Here is a 21,063-nt window from a genome sequence, read left to right as displayed (position 1 = left end):
AGACATTTCTTGGCTGTGTTGCCTTGGGCAAATGGCTCAGCCTCGCAGAGTCCCTGTTTGCTTGTCGGTGCTGTGACCTCGCCTGCAGGACTGCTGTGGCCGCCACAGATGCTGCAGGAGAGCAGGAGTCCAGTGGCCACTAGCTCATCACCTCCGGGCAGGGGCTGTGCCCACCTAGAATAGTCACCTAGAATCGTCCCTGGCACATGGCGGGTGCCTGGCAAATACCTATTGAATGAATGAAACTCCCTGTCTCACCCGTTCCAAGGTGAGTTCCCCTCCCATCTGACTTCTCTGATGCTAGGAGGTCTCATGCAGTGTATAGCATGGCTGATCATTTTTAAAATATATATATTTTTTAATTGTTATTGACTTCAGAGAGGAAAGGAGAGGGAGAGAGAGATAGAAACATCAATGAGAGAGAATCATTGACCGGCTGCCTCCTGCACGCCCCCTACTGGGGACCAAGCTCGCAACCTGGGCATGTGCCCTTGACTGGAATCAAACCCGGGACCCTTCAGTCCGCAGGCCGACGCTCTATCCACTGAGCCACACCAGCCAGGGCTGGCTTCGTTTTCGGTGGGATTCTGGTTCTTGGCGTTGCTCCTGCCCTCTCTGAGCTGTGCGGGTCCCTGAGGGTTGCCCTGGGCACAGGGCTGCTGTGACCCCCCTGAGGTCCTCTGAGGTGGTGCTGGACTGGCGACAGCTTATCCTGCGGGCAGCCTGTGTCCTGGGCCCCAGCCCCACTGGGTCTCCCCATCCCCTCACCCCCTGCAAGATGTTGTCCCTCCTGGGGGGACAGGGCTGTGTGAGGGGGCGGGGACGGGCCCAATTTACTCTCTTCTGTCCCGGCTCCAAGTCCCATAACTGGACAGCCGTAGGGAGGTGGGCGGGGATGTCCATGAGCCCTGGCTGACGGGCTGTAGGTAAGATGTAGTCTGGATCAGGCCGAGGACTTAGAATGAGGGCGAGGCTGCGTGGCGAGGGGCCCTGTCTGCGCCCCACCCCAGGCCCCTCCCGCAGCAGAGCTGAGACAGGTGGGCACATCCTGTCTGGTCCCTGGGGGGCGGGCACAGAGCAGAGGGGGACCCTCTCCTGGGAAGTGGCTCGTTATTCCGCGCCCTGGCTGGGACACTTTCACTGGGTCCCTTCTAATGAGGCGAGGGCTGGGGCGTGAGTGTGCCGCTGTGATTTGGCGTAGGAAGGGCTGTGTGTCGTATGCTCTGCATCCCTGCGAATGTGTGTGCGTTGATGTTCGTGTTACAGTTGTGTGTGTGATTTGTGCACGTATAGATAGGTGCACAGGCTCGTGCAATGCATGTGTGCAAATACGTGTAAGTGCGTTGTTGGGATGCACATGTGCATGGACACCTGTTGGTGCGCATGGATCACACGTGTGTAGTGCGGGCCCAGATGTGTGCTCTGAGGGGTGTGTGACAGCGGCGGCCTGGGAGCAGCACCAGAGCTGGCATCACAGGGTCACTGCCAGCCGTGAGCCCAGGAGCCATGGCGCTCAGACAGGCTGTTTTACTACCGTGGGCCTCAGTCTCCAGTCTGTAAAATGGGCGTGGAACTTCATGGGATGAGATAGTTCCATGCTATCTCACACGCAGCCTGACCTGGAAAACGCTAAATAAAATGCTGAGGACTGACTGAAGGCGAACGAATGAGAAAGCAAGTGGGAATGCTTACAGCGCAGTCCTGCCCCAGGTTTTAAGGACCGGAGGCGGGGGCGCGGAAAGGTGCGGCTCACAGTGTCGGCCGGTGTCGCAGGCGGGGTCCTGAGGGGAAAGAGAGGAAAGAGGCCGCGCAGAGCCCCAGGCCGGGGTGGCCGCGGGAGCCTGCCTGTCCACCAGCATCTCTGAAGGTGGAGCGTGCGCGCCCTCGATGTTGATGCAGGCGCCGAGCGGAGGGCGGGCGTCCCCTGGCGTACGCGGAAGGGAGCCTGTCTATGCAGCATTGCCCGGTTGTCATAGAAACGGGCAGAGGAGGTGGGTGGCTGGAAAAGGAGGCGGGCCGGGAGCAGGGAGGGGAGGCGCGGCAGTGGGGGCGGGGAGCTGACTTCTGCTTTTCTGGCGCTGCCTCCTGCGCGAGCGAGCGAGGAGCGCGGTAGAGGGGACCCAAGAAGACAGAGCCCCCAGCCCAGGGCCAGGCGCCCCCCTGCCGGCCACCACGGAGGAGAAGGAGGACAGCCACCCCTCCGGCCCTGGCCCGGCCCAGCGGGGGCAGTGTGCTCCTACCTGCCCCTGGCTTGGTACCAAGAGGGGCCCAGGTAGGCGTCCATGGGGACAGCTGGAGGAGGCTGCGGGGCGAGCGGGGCCCCGGGCTCCCCGTCTTCCTACCAGCAGCACTTGGTAGCAAGCAGAGGGGCCGTAGGGCCAGGGCGGTGGTGGGTGGGAGCAGCCAGCGTCCTGGAGCCACTTCTCCGGCCGGGTCCTCCCCTGTTGCCTCTCCTCTCCTGCACTTCTACCCCTCCCACCACTGCCAGGTCTGGACTACAAGTGCCCCCTCCCTGGGGAAGCGGCCGAAGGGGCTGAGCTTCCAGGAGCTCACAGTGCCAGTCCTCCCAGGCTGAGGCTAGAGGCGGCGGCAGGGAGAAGTGAGGTTGTCTCACCACCCCTCCTGGGGCACTGCTAGGCCTTGATCATTTGGAACCAGCAGACCCTGCCCGCCCTCCACTCCCCCCCCCCAGCCCCCCAGCAGCCCCCCTGTGGTCTCAGGCATTGGGTTTGGAGCCCCTGGTCAGGGAGGAGGCTTCGGTCCCTTTCCCCCCCAAACTCAGGTCCTTCCCTCCTTGTTCTCCCTGCAGAACCAGGCCCCCTGATTTCCCAAAGGACCCTGTTCCACCCCCAGAAAACCCAGGGTCTCCATGTTGGGTACCGGAGAGCAGGCCCCGGTGGGGTGCCTGTGGCCCTCCCTCCCCAACTTCTGTCCCTGGCTGCATCGCTCCTGGGGACAGTGCTGCTGCTGCTGCTGCTGGGGGAGCTCTGGCGCTGGGGTGGAGCCTCAGGCGGCTCGGCTGGCGCAGGGCTGGGCCTGGGGCCTGGGGCCTGGGGAGGAGCTGCCTGGACTCTAGGCACAGAGGGCAGGACGCCTGCTGGTGCAGTGGGTGGGTGCACCTGGTCCCCTTTGCCCTGGGTGGAGCTGGAGGGCCTTGGCCTGTGTGGGGAGGTGATCCTAGCCTGAGGGGCTGGGGGTTGGTGTGTGCAACCTTGGGCGTGTCAGGGTCCAGGGAGGCAAAGGTCTGCCCCTTCTCCTGCCTACCTTCTCTACCCACACCGGCTGAGAGCCCAGAGCCCACCCGCTGAGAGCCCGGCGCCCACCTGCTGAGAGCCCGGTGCCCACCCGCTGAGAGCCCGGAGCCCACCCGCTGAGAGCCCGGAGCCCACCCGCTGAGAGCCCAGAGCCCACCCGCTGAGAGCCCGGAGCCCACCCGCTGAGAGCCCAGAGCCCACCCGCTGAGAGCCCGGAGCCCACCCGCTGAGAGCCCAGCGCCCACCTCCTGAGAGCCTGGCACCTGCTCTGGCCCAGCATGTGGAACTCCTTCCCCTGGGCTCTTGGGGTCAGAGGACCTTGTGATGGGGCCGAGGTGGGGTCCCTGGGCCTCTGACGGGGGAGGAATACCCACTCGCAGCTAATGTGGTTCCACTCATTTCTGCAAATGTTAGTTGCACCTGCTGAATGTCAAACCTCCAGCCTGGGGCTCAGGGCCTGGGGAGTGAGAGGCGGCAGCGGCAGGGAGGGCACGCCTGGGAGCTGGCAGCCACACAGCCCAGGTGCACACACACGTCTGCTCCCGGCCCCCTCTCCCCACCAGGGCCTGGCAGGCGCTGGCATCTGCCCTACCTCCCCTGCAGCCGCTGGCCTCCACCCCAGCCCGAGCGGGGGCTTGTGAGCCTGGGGCACAGGCCCTTTGGCAAGACCCCCCAGGCCTGGCCCTGCCTCTCCCACTCCCGGCCTCCTCCGGCCACAGCCCCACTCTCTTCAGTTTGGGTTTTTTTCTGTCCCACGGGTCCCCAGGGTCTGCTCCTACACTCCATTGCCCCCAGACTCTGGGACAGTGAGCCCACCAGTGGGCCCCCCGGGCACATTACCAGCCTCACCCCATCCTGGCAGCCAGGTGGGAGCCCCGGCCCACCCCCAGCAGCCTTCCCCCGGTCACAGGGAGCTGAGGGAGGCCCTGGAGCACTCAGAGGCCTGCAGCTCAGCCCGGAGCTGGGCCTGGGTCTGGAACCAGTTAGATTCCTCCTTACGGCCGCTGCAGGAGCTCTGGGGAGAGGAGGGAGACATGTCCACTCGCTCTTCAGGGCAACTCAGGGACTCAGATGGCCTCCATCTCCCACAGTTGTTCCTGTGCCGCCACGCTCCCCCTGCTAGCTGCTCAGGCCAAACCCCAGAGCCATCTCTGACTCCTCACACAGACAAGCCATCAGCAAAGCCTGGGGCTCGAATGTCAGAGCCTCTTCTCACTATTCCAGCGTCACTGCCCTGTCGCCCTGTCGAGGCCCCGTCTTCCCTCACCTGGAGGATGCAGGTTATGGGGCTCCCTGTCCTGCTGGCCCCTGCAGTCTGCTCTCCCCCAGCAGGCAGGGGTCCTTAAAACCCAAGCCTGATCGTGTCCTACCTCCTCAAACCCCCAGAGGCTCCCATCTCCCTGGGAAGGGGGTTGGGAGGGGGGTTAAGGCTCTCACTCTGACCTACAGGCCTCCTGTGATGGATCCTTCCCCAGCCTCCCACCCAGCCTCCCTGGCCGCCCCCTCCCTCCTCACTCACTCTGCTCCAGCCACAGGGCCTCTTGCTCCTCAGCCAGGCAGCCATGCTTCTGCTCAGGGCCTTTGCACTGGCTGTTCCCTCTGCCTGGATGCTCTTCCCCCAGGTGGCTGCCTGGCTCCCTCTCTCATCTCCTTCTGAAATGCCTCTTCCTGTGTAAAATGGCCTCATTTCCAGCCCACCTGCCCCTCCCTATCCCCTGCCCTGCCCTTTTCTTCTCCACAGCCCTGGCCACCTTCTAACACACTTGATCATTGGCTTATGCAACTGGCCCCTTGTCTGCCCAGCCTCTCTGGGTGTCAGGTCCACGCGGGCGGGGCGAGGTCCACGCGGGCAGGGAGTTTTTGGTCTTGCTCACTGCTGTGGCTCGGAGCAGCACTGGAAGGATGGAGGCCGCAGTTAGAAGCCAGGAGCCTCTGCGTCCAGCTGTAATGGGGGCCTATGACGTGGCCCTCACAAGGGAGGGGTCCACTGCCCTCTGGCTGGGCAGTTGCCCCAGGACATGGAGCTGGGCAGGATGGCCTGCCTGGCCTGGGTCCGTGCTTCTTGCCTTTTTCTGCTCCCGCCTGGGCCAGGACAGCTCTACCTGGCAGGAGGGGAGGGCAGTGAGCCACTTGCATCCCACCCCATCCCCTGTGCAGCCGAGGGCGGAGGGCCTTCCTGGTGGGAATGCAGCCCAGCATGGGGGAGGTGGGCACCGGCCTGGCTGTGCCCTCCAGGAGGCACAGATGCACGGGGCTCAGGACAGCACAGACCCCGAGGGATGACGGGTCCTGGGAGAGAGATGCACCCGGGCAGAGAGGACGGGCCTGCCTTCCCACAGCTCCACTCCCGCCTCCCCATCTGTGGGGCGGGGGTTGGACACTCCCAGCAGCGGAGCCCGGGGTAGGGGTCTGCCTAGGACAGTCCGTTTGGGAGGTGGCCTCTGAGACACCGAGTGTGGAGGTGAGACGGTGGGTGCTTTGTGGGGCCCGTTCCCGCGGTGGGCAGCCAGGCTCAGTCCCGCGGGTACCTCTGAGAGCCAGGAGGGTGGGAGCTGCAGCGTAGACACCAGCTCTGCATCATCACTTGAGGCTGGAACCCCGTTCCCCTGCCTCATTATCCCCTTAAGTGTTGTCACCACCGCATGAGGTGAGACTTTGTCACTTCCAGGCTTTCTCCTGCGCTGGAGTGTACACTCAGAGGCTCAGAGGCCAAATGAGATGTTGCCGCCTCCACTTGTCCTGGGAACAGGGGAGCACGGGGCTGCCTTGGGAGATTTTTCAGAGGAAGGGGGGGGTCTGGGGCCTGGGGGGCTGATACCAGGTGAGCGAGTAGGAGCGATTAGGAGGAGGAGGGGAGAGGGTAGGGATGGCAAAGGGCCAAGGATCAGAGGCCAGGGAGTGGGCAGGGAGCAGGGCGAGGCCAGCCAGGGGGTGACGGGCCAGGAGCTGAGGTGGAGTGCCTTTAACCCTTCCCGGCTGGGGTGAGCCCACCTGGGCCCCTCTGCCGGGACCTCTCTAGGTGAGACCTGGCTCTGCCTCCCTCTGTCGTCCATTTGTGTTTCCATCCTCTTTCCCCACCCCCACCTGAGGTTCATCATCCCCGAAGGGAGGGCCCCTGGGGACTACCCTGGGACCTTTCCCCAGAGCAGATAAGAGAAGGCTAGAGGGAACTAGGCCTTTTTCATGGGGACCTGGAGACCTGGGGGTCCCGGGTGAGGCCGACAGTCGTGGAAGGGTGTCTCGGTTGGCTCAGGCTGCCAGAACAAAGTACCATGGACTGCGCGGTTTATTTCTCACGGTTCTGGTGGCTGGACGTCCAAGATCACGGTGGCTGCTGGGCTCCTGCTCTCTTCCTGGCTTGCACATGGCCGACCTCTCTGTGTCCAGACACGACCTTACCAATCCTATTGGATCAGGACCTCACCCTTATTTGACCTCAGTTGCCTCCTAAATGTCCAAATACAGTCACATTGGGAGGTAGGGCATCACATATGGATTTGGGGGACACAGTTCAGTCCATAGCAAAGGTCTGTGGGGTATTAGGCACAAAGAGGAGATGGAGTGTGAGGTCATCCACAAAGATGGGAGTCTTCTGTTTGAAAGCTTTGCAGCTGCAAGAAGCATGGGTGGCGATATAGATGATGATGATGATGATGATGATGATGATGATGATGATGATGATGGTGGTGATGATGGTGATGATGGTGGTGATGATGGTGATGATGGTGATGATACCTGTGATTATGATGATGATGGTGGTGATGGTGGGTGATGATAGGTATATGATGATGATAATGATGATGAGGATGGGTGATGATACCTATGATGATAGGTGATAACTATAATGATGATGATGATGATGATGATGATTATAATTATTATGATGATGATGAGTGATGATTGACACCAGTGATGATGATGGTGATGATGATGATGGGTGATTATAATAATAATGATGGTGGTGGTGATGATACCTATGATGATGGTGATGATAATACCTATAATGATGAAGATGATGATGATGATGGGTGATTATCTATAATAATAAAAACATAATATGCTAATTAGACTGGACAGCCAAACGACCATCTGGACATCATTCCAGATGTCCTTCCGGATGAAGCTACCGCAGCAGCGGCTGGGGCAGCGGGATTAGAGGCAGTCAGGCAGGCAGGCAGGTGAGCGATTAGGAGCCAGTGGTCCCAGATTGCGAGAGGGATATCCTACTGCCAGTTTATACCCAGGGATCGGGCCTAAACCGGCAGTCGGACATCCCCCTAGGGGTCACAGATTGCAAAAGGGTGCAGGCCAGGCTGAGGGACCCTTCCCCCCTGTGCATGAATTTCGTGCACTGGACCTCTAGTAATTATAATAATGATGATGGTGGTGGTGATGATACCGATGATGATGATGATGATGGTGGTTAAAATGGTGCTTACTGAGTAGCAGGTACTCATTTCCTTCTCACACCAACCCCATGGGGTGGTATCATCATCTCCATTTCCAGGTGAAACAGACACAGAGAAGCAACTAGCCAAAGTCACACAGCCAGTATGTGACAAAGCTGGGGTTTGAACCCGGTCATTCCGCCTGGCCCCAGGGGCAGTGCTCTTAACTACGCTGCTGGCGTGGTAACCTGGTGGGAGTTCCTGGCTTGTCAGGAGAGCAGATGCTGCCCTGAACCAGCAAGATCTGGCTTGTGGCAGGGTGGGACTAGGGGCTGCACCAGGGGGTAGGGGTGAGGTAGGCGAGGGCTGGGGTATTCAGGGACGGAGCTGGCTCTCGAAGGAAAGGGGAGTTATTTTGGGGAGAGGTGGTTGATGGGAGGGAGGACAGCATGCACCCTGGGCTGGAGGGGGGGCATGAGCAAAGGAGCAGAGCGGGGTGAACACGGGTGGCGGGAGGAGTGGAAGGACAGCACCTGGCAGCCACCTGGATCCTTGCTGCATCTGAAGCCGCAGCAGCGGCTGGGGAGAGTCCTTGCGTGGCCCCAGGTCGGGCACGGCGAGCCCGTCCATCTCTGGTGAGGTGAGGAGCGGAGGAGCATGGGAATGTTCATGGGGCCTGAGGCCCCTGAGACCCCGCTCTGGCTTCCCATGGCCTTGGCCGGGTTGGAGCTGAGTTGGTCCGGAGAACTGGTGACACCATGGAGTGCTGGCTCTGGGCTGAGCACCAGGAGGGAGGGGCCGGGCAGGACTCACCTGGGTCTGGATCTGCTTCCTCGCTCTCCCTGCTGCGTGTCCTTGGACACGTTGTTTAACCTCGGAGTCTCAGGGAAGATGGGGAAGTCTATACCCATCTTAATGGGTTGCTGAGGATGAGGAAAAAAGTGTGTGAAGAGGCTGGCGCATAGTAGGTACTCAAAATGGTTAGCATAGCTGGTGTAAAGGGGGATGCAGAGGGGGTAACTGACAGCCGGGGCTTTTGGTAGCTATCCCGCGTGCTGTGTGCGTGCTGCAGGATCCCCGCGGTGGGGGGGGGGGGAGGCCTGGGGGGCAGGAGCGTCCCCGGGGATCAGGGAGAAGCACCCTGGAGCTGGATCCAGGCGGCCGACTAAGAGGTGGGGAAGGGGATGCCGGGAGAAGCAGGGGGCGTGGCACAGGACGGGTGGGATCAAGGGTTCCCTTTATGGGAGTCTGGCTCTTGGTGACTGTTTGGCTCTGGGGTACAGAATTCAGTGCTTCTGCCATTTAATGAATGAATGTTCCACAAGGTTTTTGGCATTTATTCATTCATTGAACAAAAATGATCGTGCACTTCCTCTGTGCCAGGCACTGCTCTGGATGCTAGAAATACAGCAGAGAACCAGGCAGGCGTGTAGAGCTGACATTCTAGTGGGAGAGGAAGACGCAAATACATGAGTACTCTGATGTTGACAGCCTCTCCAGGAAGAATAAAGTGAGGGAAGGGAGAACGGGGTGGGGTGGGGGTGCTGGGGTGGAAACAGAGTTGCAAGCTTAAGTCGGTGGGGGGGGGGGGTCAAGACATTTGAGTGGACCTGGCAATCTGGTGGGTGACTATTTCTAGCAGGTGCAAAGGCCCTGGGGTTAGAACAGCGAGGAAGTTAGTGGAGCTGGAGGAGAGTGAGAGTGGTGTGAGGTGAGGGCAGAGGGGTAAGAGGTGGGACAGCAGGTTATGCAGGGCCTCCTGGCAAGGAATTGGACTTTTATTCAGAGGAAACGGCGTGTGTGTGTGTGTGTGTGTGTGTGTGTGTGTGTGTGTGTGTGATTCTGAGTGGGGCAGTGGTGGGATCTGACAGGTTTTTCCAGTTTCCCTCAGCTGCTGTGTGGGGGGCTGGGGAGAGACGATGTCAGAGGTGGGAAGACCAGTGAAGAGGCTGCAGGAGTGAAGGCGCTGGGTGTGCGGTGGGAGGAGAAAGAAGAGGACTGGCGACCCCAGGCCTGTGGTTGTGCATGACCAATGACGGAGGAATCCACGAAGTGGCGTCCATGCCAGGCCTGCCCTCTCCAGGCTCACGCCCTTACTTCCTCGGTCCCTTCCGGTGGACATGACCGAGGCCCCTGCCCTCCAGGGTCTGGCTGAGGCAGCCGGCAGTGGCCTGGGCCTGAGAGAGACGCGTGCCTCCTGGCCCCGTCTCTCCCTGGAGGCAGGGTCAGGCCCGCAGGAGAACCGCACATCCATAGTGTTCTCTGTGCTTCCAAAGAGCTCACTATCCTTTCATCATCTGACCTTCAAAATAGACACAAGTACTGTTTTCCGTCATGTGTATTAGAAAACTGAGACCCTCAGGGACCTGGCCGCGCTCTCCCTGGCAGGTGGCAGAGCCGAGCGGAGCCCCGCAGCCCCCCCACCCCCACCCCCGTTCTGCAAGCGGAGGGTGAGAACGCACCAGCCCGCGCTGAAATGGGACCACCACCCAGGATGACAGCAGCGGCGACAAGTCAGCAGTGAGAGCGGCTGCGCTCTCTCACAGTCCGCCTGGGCCCTGGGCCCGGTCTGCAGTGTGGGGTGAGAATGCTGCCCGCCTTACAGGGTGGTGTGAGGACTCGGTGGGTTAAGACCTGGGAACCATCCTTGGTACAATCTGTGCTCCGTAAATGTCAGCTGTTATTATTAATGATTATTACTAATGATAAAGGGCTTTCGGGGCCACAACACGTCAGATGGGCATGGAGCGCATCCGATGGGCTGAGGAAAGCTAAGCGTGCGTGGGCTTGCCCGCGGGGAGGGTCAGACACCGGCCGCTGGGCTTCCTGACTCGGATGCAGTGCTGGCACCTACCAATCGCGCCTCAGAGGGGAGTGAGAGGCAGGGGGCTGTAGGTGGTGTGTCTGGCCACATGGAGCTGCGGGCTGACCCTCCCCAGCCCTCTCTGTGGTATTCCTGAGCCCCTCTGTGGGGTCCAGCTGGGGCTGGGGTGCGCCGGACCCTCACCATCTCGTCTCATCCTTAAGTTGGGCCAGGTTATCCTCACTTCCCGGCAGGACCCAGCAAGGCCATGAGTTGCTCAGGTCACACAGGGCAGGGACCCTGAGGCTAGAGCTGTTTCTATTGACTTGCTCTCTCGGTTGGGAGGGACCACGGCACGTCCCACCGTCCTGGGTCTGGACAAGGTGGAGCGTGGTCTCTGCCAGCGTGCCTTCCTCCTGGCCCGACATGCCGCCTCCATGCTTCAAGTGCGCCCTCGTCCTGCTCCCAGCTCCGCTGCTCTCCTCCAGCACAGGCTGGAGGGTTTTAAGAAATAGGCAATTTATGCACACAAGGCAAACGTAAAAGGCATAAAAGAGTTAGTGAAAAACCTCCCGCCCCATCCGCCAGCCCCCCAGTTCTACCAGCTTCCAAAAATGCTCCCGCGTTTGCATGTCCACCCCCCCCCCCCCCCCCATAGAGCCAGGAGCACCGCGGCCTCGCTGCTCTGCGCCTCGCTCCTTTGGCTTTAGGCACGTGGCTTGGAGGGTGCGTCCAGGACCAGAGCATTCCGCGGCCGCCGGCACCTCCACTCGCTGAACCGGCCCCCGGACGCGTCAGGGTCGTTTCCGGCCTTCGGCTTTTCCAGGCAGATCGGCTGTAAATCCGGTCGGGCAGCAGCTGTTCGCCCCACTGGCTGGACGGGGAATTCCTAGGACCATGGGGTGCGCTGGGTGAGGGACGGGTGCCCCTGTGACTGTGAGAAAGGACACCGAGGCTGTGTCCAGTCACTTCCCGCTACCAGGGGTGCCCTCGACCTTCACTTCATGAGGGAGTCCCCCCGTGAGCCACACACTGGGGGGCCCCCAAGTTCTCTGTAACTTCAGGGGCTGTCGGTGGCTCTGGTCCAGGGATACTTACCTAGCCCGGCTGAAAGCCCCCATCACATATCCCTGCCTTTTACTTCTCCATGCCCAACCCAACGCTTTCTTCGTGAAGCCAGTACTGCTTTATAAGTGAAAAGTGCCAAATTAAAAAGAAAAAAACTCAGGCTCATTTCTTTGTCCCTTGATGAACTGCAGCTGCCCTCTCTCCACCCACCCCCGCTGGACATAAGTTTGTGAGAAAGTGAGTTGGTGCTAAGGGGAAAGAAACGAAGTCGATGTCTGAGAGATGCAAGGAGGCAGCCCTGGTGATGGCGGGGCAAAGAGCACTAGCCCCCGGACAGGTGGGGAGACTGAGGCCAGAGGGGCAGGGACCTCCTTCGCCCAGGATCCTCATGTGTGCGTGCCCCTGGTCTCGGACCCCATGTTGGGCTAAATCGTGCAGAGGCCAGCACTCCCCCAGGTGTCCTCATCGGTCAGGGTTCCCAGTCCCTGAGGTGACAGTGCAGAGCCAGGGAAGTGACCCTGGGCCCAGGCTGTCAGCTTGTCGTGGGACCAGGCCTGGCTTGGCCTCACTGCCCCTTTGAAGACCAGGCCCCTGGCCCTCTGGGTCTAGTCTCCTGACGACTGAGCCATTCTACTGAACTATTCTTGCCTGGGTGGCAGTGAGCACTGGGTGGGGGTGGGCGCGGGGCAGTGCCTGCCCCAGCCCTGGGGCAGCACATGGCCTAGATTGGACAGCCGTGATGCCGGCCGACAGTTCCAGGCCACACGCAGCTGCCTGCCGCTCACACAGATCGCAGCGGTCTGACCTGCGGGCCAGGAAGCCGCATGTCTGGGACTCTTAGGGACATGGACGCAGCTCACTGAAGCCTTTGGGGCTGGGCACAGGGCAGCCAGAGGGCCCCGCAGCTCAGGGAACGCAGGAGGAGCTCGGCCTGGGCGGGGAGGTAGGAGGGGCCCGCAGTCAGTTCCAGGGAACTTGGTCCAGGCTCCAGGTGGGGCGTTTGGGGAGGATTTAGGGGTGGAACCAGGGAGCCTACATTGGTGGGGAGCTTAGGTGGGTGTTTTGGGCCTGGTGCAAGGACCTGCCTGGGTTGGGGTGGGCAGTGCTGAGGGGGGCAGATTGAGATGCCAGCTGCAGTTCATTGAGCTCTAATGGTCCTACAGGGTGTCAGGCCTGGGGCGGGGGGGCGGGGGGGCGCAGAGAGGGAGAGGGGGCTGCATGGAGGTAAGCCTGATTGCTGGCCTTGAAGATCTCTGTGTCTACGAAACAAACCACAGATTTATAGAAAGCAAATACGCGATTATGTGGCTCTAACTTTCAGCTCTGAGTCCAGGAACACGAAGCAGCGGCAGGTACCACGTCCTGGTGGCTGGGGCAGGCTGCTGAGAGCGGTGCCCACACTGGAGCTGGAGGATGGAGTTGGGGGAGAGCGGATGGAGAGGAGATGGAGTGAGAGGTGGGAGGTGGGCACGAGGGGCACTGCGGGGAGACTCCTGGGGCCACGCTGGGGACGGTTGGTGAGCCGGTCCCCCGGCAGGAAGTCCCGGTTCCAATGCCAGGCTTTGTCTGGGGAGCCCTCATCCCCGCCGCAAGTCGGGCCCGGGCCTGGCGTGGGGCACGTGGACCATGTCCCTCATCTCCAGGATCTCTTTCCTCTCCAGCGCATGAGCAGCCCAGCCTGCTGACCGCCGCTCCCCGCCTGTCCATCCTGCCACAGCCACACCATGTCCGGCTCCTACGACGAGGCCTCCCTAGCTCCGGAGGAGACCACCGACAGCTTCTGGGAGGTGAGGCTCTGATACTCCCCAGGTCCTGGGGACCAGACGGCGTAGCCTGGCTGTGGAGGCCCGGGCTCCAGCCACCTCATGGCCTCAGGCCTTGCTCGCCAGCCCCTCGGGCCTCTCCAAAGCCCTCCATGTCCAACAGCCTACGACCACCCACTGAGCCCAGGGCCCCCTGCCCACACCTGCCCCTGGGGACATCTCCTGGTGTAGAACAGGTCCCTCCTGGCCCTCTGCTCTGGGGCACTGGCTCAGAGTCCTGGCACTTTACATGGGCTCACACAGCCTTTCACAGCGCCCCCCCCCCCACCCCCCGTCCCAGCCCCTGTGGAGTGAGCAGACGCGGAGCACTGGTCCCAGGGAAATGGAGTGGAGACAGGCCAGTATTTCAGAGCCTCCCAAAATATTTGAAACCCAGAAAATGTCTTTTCTATTGGCTTATGAAACCCAAAGTGGAAACTGCCAAACCTAAATTAATAAGTGTTTAATGAGATGTCTACAAAACATAATATTATGTCAAGAAGTTGCAGCTCAGCTCAATGCTTATGACTCTATATAAATAGATTTAGCTCATAAGAATGAAATGAATAATTCATTTGGCCCAAGTCCAAATTATAAAAAACCTTCCGTATTTGTGACAGCGACAAAATTGTGTTTAAAGTGTGAGGAGGGAGTGTATAGACAGGGGTGTGAGGAGGGGTGCCAAGTCTTTGAAAAGCCAGAGGGTCCCGAGGCGCACTGGGATGGTGGTGGCGGGCGCCCCCTGCAGGACGCGGCGGCCGGGGCGGGCGATCGCCACGGGCGGGGAGGCGGGGAGGCGGGGAGGCGGGGAGGCGGGGAACCATGCGCGTCGTGCACGCTGCTTGGCCGCCAGGTGGGGAACTACAAGCGGACAGTGAAGCGCATCGATGACGGGCACCGCCTGTGCAACGATCTGATGAACTGCGTGCAGGAGCGCGCCAAGATCGAGAAGGCCTACGCGCAGCAGCTCACCGACTGGGCCAAGCGCTGGCGCCAGCTCATCGAGAAAGGTGCTGCCCTCCCCTCGCCCCCCCCCCCCGCACCCCCCCGCCCCCGTGCCCATCCCCTGCGCACACCCCGGACCCTAACCCCACTGTCTGGATCCTGGGAGGCCTCCAGCCACAGGGCTTTGTCCCCACACCTGCACCCCTCCCCTCCCAGACCAAGCCAGGTCTCCCTGCACTTCAGCTCCACTTTGTACAGTTTTTGTTTGGATATAAAAAAACCAAAAAATCCCCAAACTTTGTATTTTGAAATAATTTTAACTCAGAGAAAAGTTACAAGAATAGAAGAGAACTACATACCCTTCACCCGGATTCACCAGTTCACATTTTACCACCTTGGTCTTACCCCTATTTATATGCGTGTTTTTTAAACATTTCCGTTGGAGACACGCCCCTTCACCCTAAATTCCTCGTGTATCTCCTGAGAATAAGAACACTCATATAGCCATGGTTCAGCTATCAAATTCAGGACATCTACTACGGCCCATATGCAAGTTTTATTATAGCCATTGTTTGCTGGTCCAGGGTCCAATTCAGGATCAGATACTGCATTTCGTTGTCATGTCGCTAGATTCCTTTCATCTAGAACAGTTTCAAATTGAAGTTTACATATATTGATTAATGTTTTTTCTCTTCCACTAGACTCCAAATTCCATGAGGGCTAGGGCTGGGCCTATACTGCCTAGTACACTGCCTGGCACAGAGTTGATGCCAGTATACAGAGGAACAGACTGTGGGATGTCTGGTCCCAGTAGCCTCCTGGTACCTGTCACCAGCTGGTTTTGCATTCAGCCAACATTCCTGGAGTCCCTACTGTGAGCCTGGTGCTGTGCTGGGCTTGTGAGAGCTCACAGGGCTGAGGCTGCCCCCCTCCCCGCCCCCGCCCCCCCCGCCTCCCCCCCCGCCCCAGCTCACAAGCTGACAGGGAAGATAGGGTGGAGACAGAGAGGCAGATGTATAAGAATTCAGTGAGGGCTGCAGGCTGAGGTGTGTGACAGAGCAGTCAGACAAGCCTTTCTGGCGGAGGTGGCTGTACTCGGGCCCTGGAGGAGGGAGAAAACTGTAGGGAGAGCGGAGGAGGGTGGTGCGAGGGGGGCCTCTAGGCAGGGGATCATGCAGGCCTCGGGACCCCATGGCCATCTCCTCAGGCCCACAGTATGGCAGCCTGGAGCGGGCCTGGGGTGCCATCATGACGGAGGCGGACAAGGTGAGCGAGCTGCACCAGGAGGTGAAGAACAACCTGCTGAACGAGGACCTGGAGAAGGTCAAGAACTGGCAGAAGGATGCCTATCACAAGCAGATCATGGGCGGCTTCAAGGAGACCAAGGAGGCTGAAGACGGCTTCCGCAAGGCCCAGAAGCCCTGGGCCAAGAAGATGAAGGAGGTGCCCAGGGGGCGGATGCTACAGATGGGGCGAGGGTGGGCGGCTGCGCTCAGAGGCCCAGTCTGACCAGAGGGAGGGGGTCTACAGGTGGGGTGGCGGTGCACTGCCCTCTGGGGTTGTGCCATGGGGGAGCAGGCCGTATCCCCAGACCGGGCAGGCACTGCCGTGCCCGCCAGGAGTGTGTCCTGGGCAGCAGGCTGTGCCGTGCAGGGAGACCTCCACAGGTGGGCGCTGCTCCCAAATACCGGGAGCCAGGGCCTGCATCCCTCCTGCCTCTTAAGACTGTGCTCACAGCCCCTGGCAGAGCGGGCAGGTGGGAGGGTTGACGAGTGGCCACATTTGCTCCAGCTCACAAGTAGGAGGCCTGCCGCCTGTTCTGCTTCCCCACAGCTAGAGGCAGCCAAGAAGGCCTACCATCTGGCCTGCAAAGAGGAGAAGCTGGCCGTGACACGGGAGATGAATAGCAAGACGGAGCAGTCAGTCACCCCCGAGCAGCAGAAGAAGCTGCAGGACAAAGTGGACAAGTGCAAGCAGGACGTGCAGAAGGTGCCAGCCGGGCTGGGCTCTGAGGGCCCTTGGAGTGGGCGGGGCTGGCCGCTGCAGGCCTGGGTCTCACCCCCCCCCCCCATGTCTGGTGCCTATAGACGCAGGAGAAGTATGAGAAGGTGCTGGATGAAGTGGGCAAGACCACACCTCAGTACATGGAGGGCATGGAGCAGGTGTTTGAACAGTGCCAGCAATTTGAGGAAAAGCGGTTGGTCTTCCTCAAGGAGGTGCTGCTGGACATCAAACGTCACCTGAACCTAGCCGAGAACAGCAGGTAGCTGGGCGGGGCCGCACGGCGGCTCGGGCACAGCCAGCAGAGGGTAGAACGGGGGTGCGAGGCATCCCGGGCCCCATGTTACAGTGACAGGAAGGGGAGGGCTGAGCTGCAGGGGCCCAGAGAGAAGAGGCTCCACGCCCAGTGGCTGCCTGGTGCAAGCCGATGCACACTAGGTGCTCAAGGCACATGCGCGGACAGATGGGTGGGTGGCTAAGGGGGGGCGGCGAAGGGTGGCCGCTGGGCATGCCCACATGGAGACTGCTCCTGGGGAAGCCTGCCTGAGTCCCAGCTGGGGGCCAGCACCCTGGTCCCCTGAGTGGGCCCCTGCCCTCACCAAGGATGAGAGGGGCCATGTGCATCTTGCCCCCCCCCCACCCCCGTCTCCCTGTGCGCAGCTATGTCCATGTGTACCGGGAGCTGGAGCAGGTCATCCGGGGGGCCGACGCCCAGGACGACCTCCGGTGGTTCCGCAGCACCAGCGGCCCTGGCATGCCCATGAACTGGCCCCAGTTTGAGGTAAGGGTGTGTGGGGGTGGGGAAGGGATCTGAGAAGGCTGGAAGGGGCCTCAGGAGCACCCCCAGCCTGACCGCTCCCCTGGCGTCCACCAGGAGTGGAACCCAGACCTCCCTCACGCCACCGCCAAGAAGGAGAAGCAGCCTAAGAAGGCCGAGGGGGTGGCGCTGACCAATGCCACTGGGGTGTTGGAGTCCACGTCCCAGGCTGGCGACCGTGGCAGGTGAGTGTCTCCTGTGGCGCTTCCTACAGGCCAGGAATCGCTGGAGATTTACCGTAAGACACAAGAAATGGTCTAGATCACAGCAACCTCATTCTCCTTTCAAAAATAGTGATAGCGAATCCTTTGAGAGCACCTACTGTGTGCCCCGGGACTGTTCCAAGCATTTTCACACATTAACTCACTGAAGCCTGCAGCATTCTGAGAAGCGTGTAAATATTCCCATTTTGCAGATGGAGAAACTGATAACCAGAGAAGTTAAGTGATTGCAGGTCACACAGCTGGTTACTAAGCCTCAGAGCCAGGATATGATGCCCAAGAGTCTGGCCCCAGAGTCGTCACTCTTAACCACTAGATTGTACTGCCCCTCTCCGATGAGGAGTCTGGGGTCCCCTTCAGCACCCCCTCACTCTAACCAAGGCCGAGTAACAATGCTAAGAGTCTTGTCTCCCATCTGTTTAAAGAGCAGTCAGTGAGGTCATTGGCTCAGGACCCCTCTTACAAAGCCCGACCCTGCTCTGGGCTTGGAGAAATGTGGGGCCAGCGCTCTGGCTGGCGGAGGGGCAGAGCTGGGCACCAGGTGAGAGGCAGTTCACGCTCGGCCCTCTCTCTGCTTCTCAGCGTCAGCAGCTATGACAGGGGCCAGCCTTACGTCACTGAGTGGTCAGACGACGAGAGCGGGAACACATTTGGGGGCAATGAGGCCAATGGGGGCGCCAACCCTTTCGAGGACGACGCCAAGGGGGTGCGTGTGCGGGCGCTCTACGACTACGACGGCCAGGAGCAGGACGAGCTCAGCTTCAAGGCTGGTACGATGGGCGGGGCCTGAGGGCGGGGCGGGGCGGGGCGGGGCCTGAGGGCGGGGAGGGCGGGGGTTGGCGGCGAGTGCGCTGTGGGCGGGGCCTGGCGCGCGGGGTGTGGCCAGGACCTGGCGTGTGACCTCAGCCCGGGGTGGGGGGGGGGCGCGGGTGCCTAGACTTCACTACAGAGTGGTCGCTGGATGCCCGGGCCGGGGTCAGGACCTCAGAGTAGCGTTGGGGGTTAGGCCCGACCTGGATTGGGGGTCCCCGACTACTGACCTGGGAAATGAAGCTGGAGGCGGATGCCTGGGTGTGGCTGGGGCTGGTCCCCTGGGGCAGGCTTTGGGGCGATATGGGGGAGGGTTTGGGGTGGGCCCAGCATCAGAGTATGGGAGGCCGGGGCCCCCTCCCGAGCCCCTGTCAAGGAGCTCCTCTGTGTCCCCCTCAGGAGATGAGCTCACCAAGCTGGGCGAGGAGGATGAGCAGGGCTGGTGCCGCGGGCGGCTGGACAGCGGGCAGTTTGGCCTCTATCCCGCCAACTACGTGGAGGCCATCTAGCTGCCCTGCTCCCCTCCACCCCCTCACTCCCCCCACCTCCCCTTCTTTCCCACTCTTGTCACCCCCCCCCCCTTGCCATAGAGTTCCAGACATATTTTACGATCAAGCTTTTATTTTTTTAAAAGTCAAAACAGAACAAAACAAAAAATACGAAGAGATGGAGCATCTGCAGGGCCGCCAGGAGGCCCGGCTGGTGGGACTGGGGTGACAGCCCCTGGGTAGGTGAGGGTCTCGGGCTTAGCCCAGCAGAGACATCACAATACCCACGCTTTCGATCCCACCAGTCTCCTGAGCGCAGAGATGTCTCCTGGACCCTTCTATCCGCGTCACTGCCCCTCCCCAGGCTGCCAGCACCTGTCCCGCTGTCGCTTCCCCTGGCAGGTTTCTGACTCCTCCTCCTGCCCCACCCCTCATTCCCCCACAAGGGGCTGCCCGGTGTTTAGTCTTCCGCTGTGCCCTGGGGAGTGCCTGCCCGGTCTCACCCTCAGGACAGGTGGCCCTGGAGGAGGAATGGTCACCTTCGCCCAGAGGTGTCCAGGGGTCCCCGTGAAGAGGTCCCGCGGCAGGGGGTGACAGTGTCACTGTGGTGTAGGCGTGAAGGGGGGCAGGCCCTCGGTCCTTCGGCACCAGGCTCAGCTGAGGGACCAGGACTCTGCTAGGGCCCTTCTTTCCAGCTGCCCATCCTTCAGAGCCGCCCCCTTCGGCATCTGCAGAGACACAAACCCCCATCCCAAGTCCTAGGCAGGGGGGAGGGGCCCCAACGCCCAGGGCAAAGCCAGCAACCGTAGCAGCTTCCTCCCATTTCCCGGGAGGAGGGCACCTTGCTCACCCTCCCTCCCTCCCCGCACACCCATCTAAAGCCAGAGCCTCACTGGGTTCGGCCAGCCTTCAGACCGAGCCTTGGGGCCTCCCATTCTGCTCCCCTTCTCTGGCCTGCCTGGGGAGACACCGCAGCGGGGGAGCTTCCAGCCGGGGCCCCTGGGGAAAGCCCGCAGCCAACAGGAGAGGCGTGGGGTTGGCAGGAGGGAGGAGCCCTGGCCTAGGAGCAGGGCGGTCACGAGCCTTTCTTCCTTGTCCTGTCCCCACAGTCACAGCCCTAGCCCGGAGCACATGCCCCTGCTGGCAGCCCCGGCCCCCCCCCTCCAAGCCGGGTCTCAGCTTGAGGAGTCAGGGGTGGAGGAGCAGGGCCTGCCCAGAGCGGCTTTCCTGGTGCTGGGTTACCGAGGGTTACTGCTTGGGAGTGAGGACGGGTGCTTGGGAAGCAGGCCAAGGCAGGACAAGACCCCGAGAGGAGGGGCCTGGCTGGGAGGGAGTCTCCCAGAGCCTGGGGGTGAGGCCTTGAGACTCCCTGCGGTACCAGGGGAGCCACTCTGGGCCTCAGGACTGCAGACCCCTCCCCGCTCCCGTAGCACCTGGCCCCCTGGGCCTCTAGGTGAAGACAGTGTGAGACCCCAGCCCCGCTCTTGCCCCTCAGCCTCTTGCTCCTCGCTTCTCCCCACAGCCCCCGTCAGGTCAGACCCCGGCCTCAAGCCTGGCCCTGTCCATGTGAGCACAGAGGGTCTTGGCAGACTGGCCAGGGCCTGAGCTGGGGCAGGCCTCCCTCAGGGCCAGGGAGGGGGGTGGGGACAATAGCACCCCTAGGGACAGGCACACTAGCCCCCCACAGCACCCCCTTTCTTGTCACTGCTCTCTGAGCCTCTGTTACATCCTGAGGTGTGTCCTAGACCCCTCAGAGCCCGGAGCGAGATTCCGGAAACCCTCAGCCCTCCCAACTCCAGAACAAAAGCCCCTCCGCCCCTCCAAGCAGGAGCTGGGGTGGGGGCCTCTGCCTTCACCACCTGCCCCTGGAAGTCAGAAAGCTGCACCTTTGCACCATGGGGCCTGGGCTCCCCCGCTCTGTGCCAGCAGCTTCCCAGCACCTGGGGAGGGGCGGTGCCCTGCTGTCACCTCCGCACCCTAGCTGCCCACTCCCGGGCAGGGACTCAAAACCCCATTCCTTCTGAGCATTCTGTCCCAGGTTCCTCAGCCCGGAGCGCAGCGGAGCTTCTCACGTGGAAGACGCCCTGAGCTCCCGGGCCCGGACCCCCAGTCAGTGCTGGTGTCAGGGCCCTCAACTCCGCGTAGGGGCGGAGCCCCTCACTGTGCCCACCAACTCCTGTAGCTGCAGCGCCCGCCCTCGGGCTCAGCGAGTAACGTGTTTCATCCCAAGTCAACCACGTCTCAGCCTGGCTCTGCAAGAGCCCGGGGCTGCCCTGCCACGTCTGCCACCCGGCTCCTGACTTCATTAGTCCGACACTTGTGACACTCCGAGAAGTGCTGTGGTCTCAGCAATGCACCTGTTTTGTACATGATTGTGTAATTTAAAGGTATATAAATATAAATTATATATATATATATAAGCTGTGATTGTATGACTGTGGATAAAACCAGAACTGTGTCAACCTG

General features: G+C 61.1%; 1 protein-coding gene across 4 annotated transcripts in view; it reads left to right on the top strand.

Annotated features, from left to right (window-relative positions):
- Positions 1-21,063, top strand: part of PACSIN1 (protein kinase C and casein kinase substrate in neurons 1) — a 63,216-nt gene extending 42,153 nt beyond the window's left edge. For 3 of the 4 annotated variants that reach the window (XM_059701927.1, XM_059701926.1, XM_059701925.1), the window contains 9 exons: positions 13,175-13,300; positions 14,169-14,325; positions 15,468-15,703; positions 16,094-16,249; positions 16,348-16,523; positions 16,922-17,042; positions 17,136-17,263; positions 17,882-18,069; positions 18,509-21,063. In XM_059701927.1, the coding sequence (XP_059557910.1) occupies positions 13,238-13,300; positions 14,169-14,325; positions 15,468-15,703; positions 16,094-16,249; positions 16,348-16,523; positions 16,922-17,042; positions 17,136-17,263; positions 17,882-18,069; positions 18,509-18,618 (1,335 nt within the window). In that variant the 5' untranslated portion in view covers positions 13,175-13,237 and the 3' untranslated portion in view covers positions 18,619-21,063. Of the gene's footprint in view, positions 1-2,092; positions 2,273-13,174; positions 13,301-14,168; positions 14,326-15,467; positions 15,704-16,093; positions 16,250-16,347; positions 16,524-16,921; positions 17,043-17,135; positions 17,264-17,881; positions 18,070-18,508 lie in introns of those variants that run through there. The other variant, XM_059701928.1, reaches the window with a different exon arrangement.

This window comes from Myotis daubentonii, chromosome 6, assembly GCF_963259705.1.
Source record: "Myotis daubentonii chromosome 6, mMyoDau2.1, whole genome shotgun sequence".
In the NCBI taxonomy this organism is placed as follows: Eukaryota; Metazoa; Chordata; class Mammalia; order Chiroptera; family Vespertilionidae; genus Myotis; species Myotis daubentonii.
The sequence above is the reverse complement of the archived record's forward strand: the minus strand, read 5'-3'. Positions and strand labels throughout refer to the sequence as shown.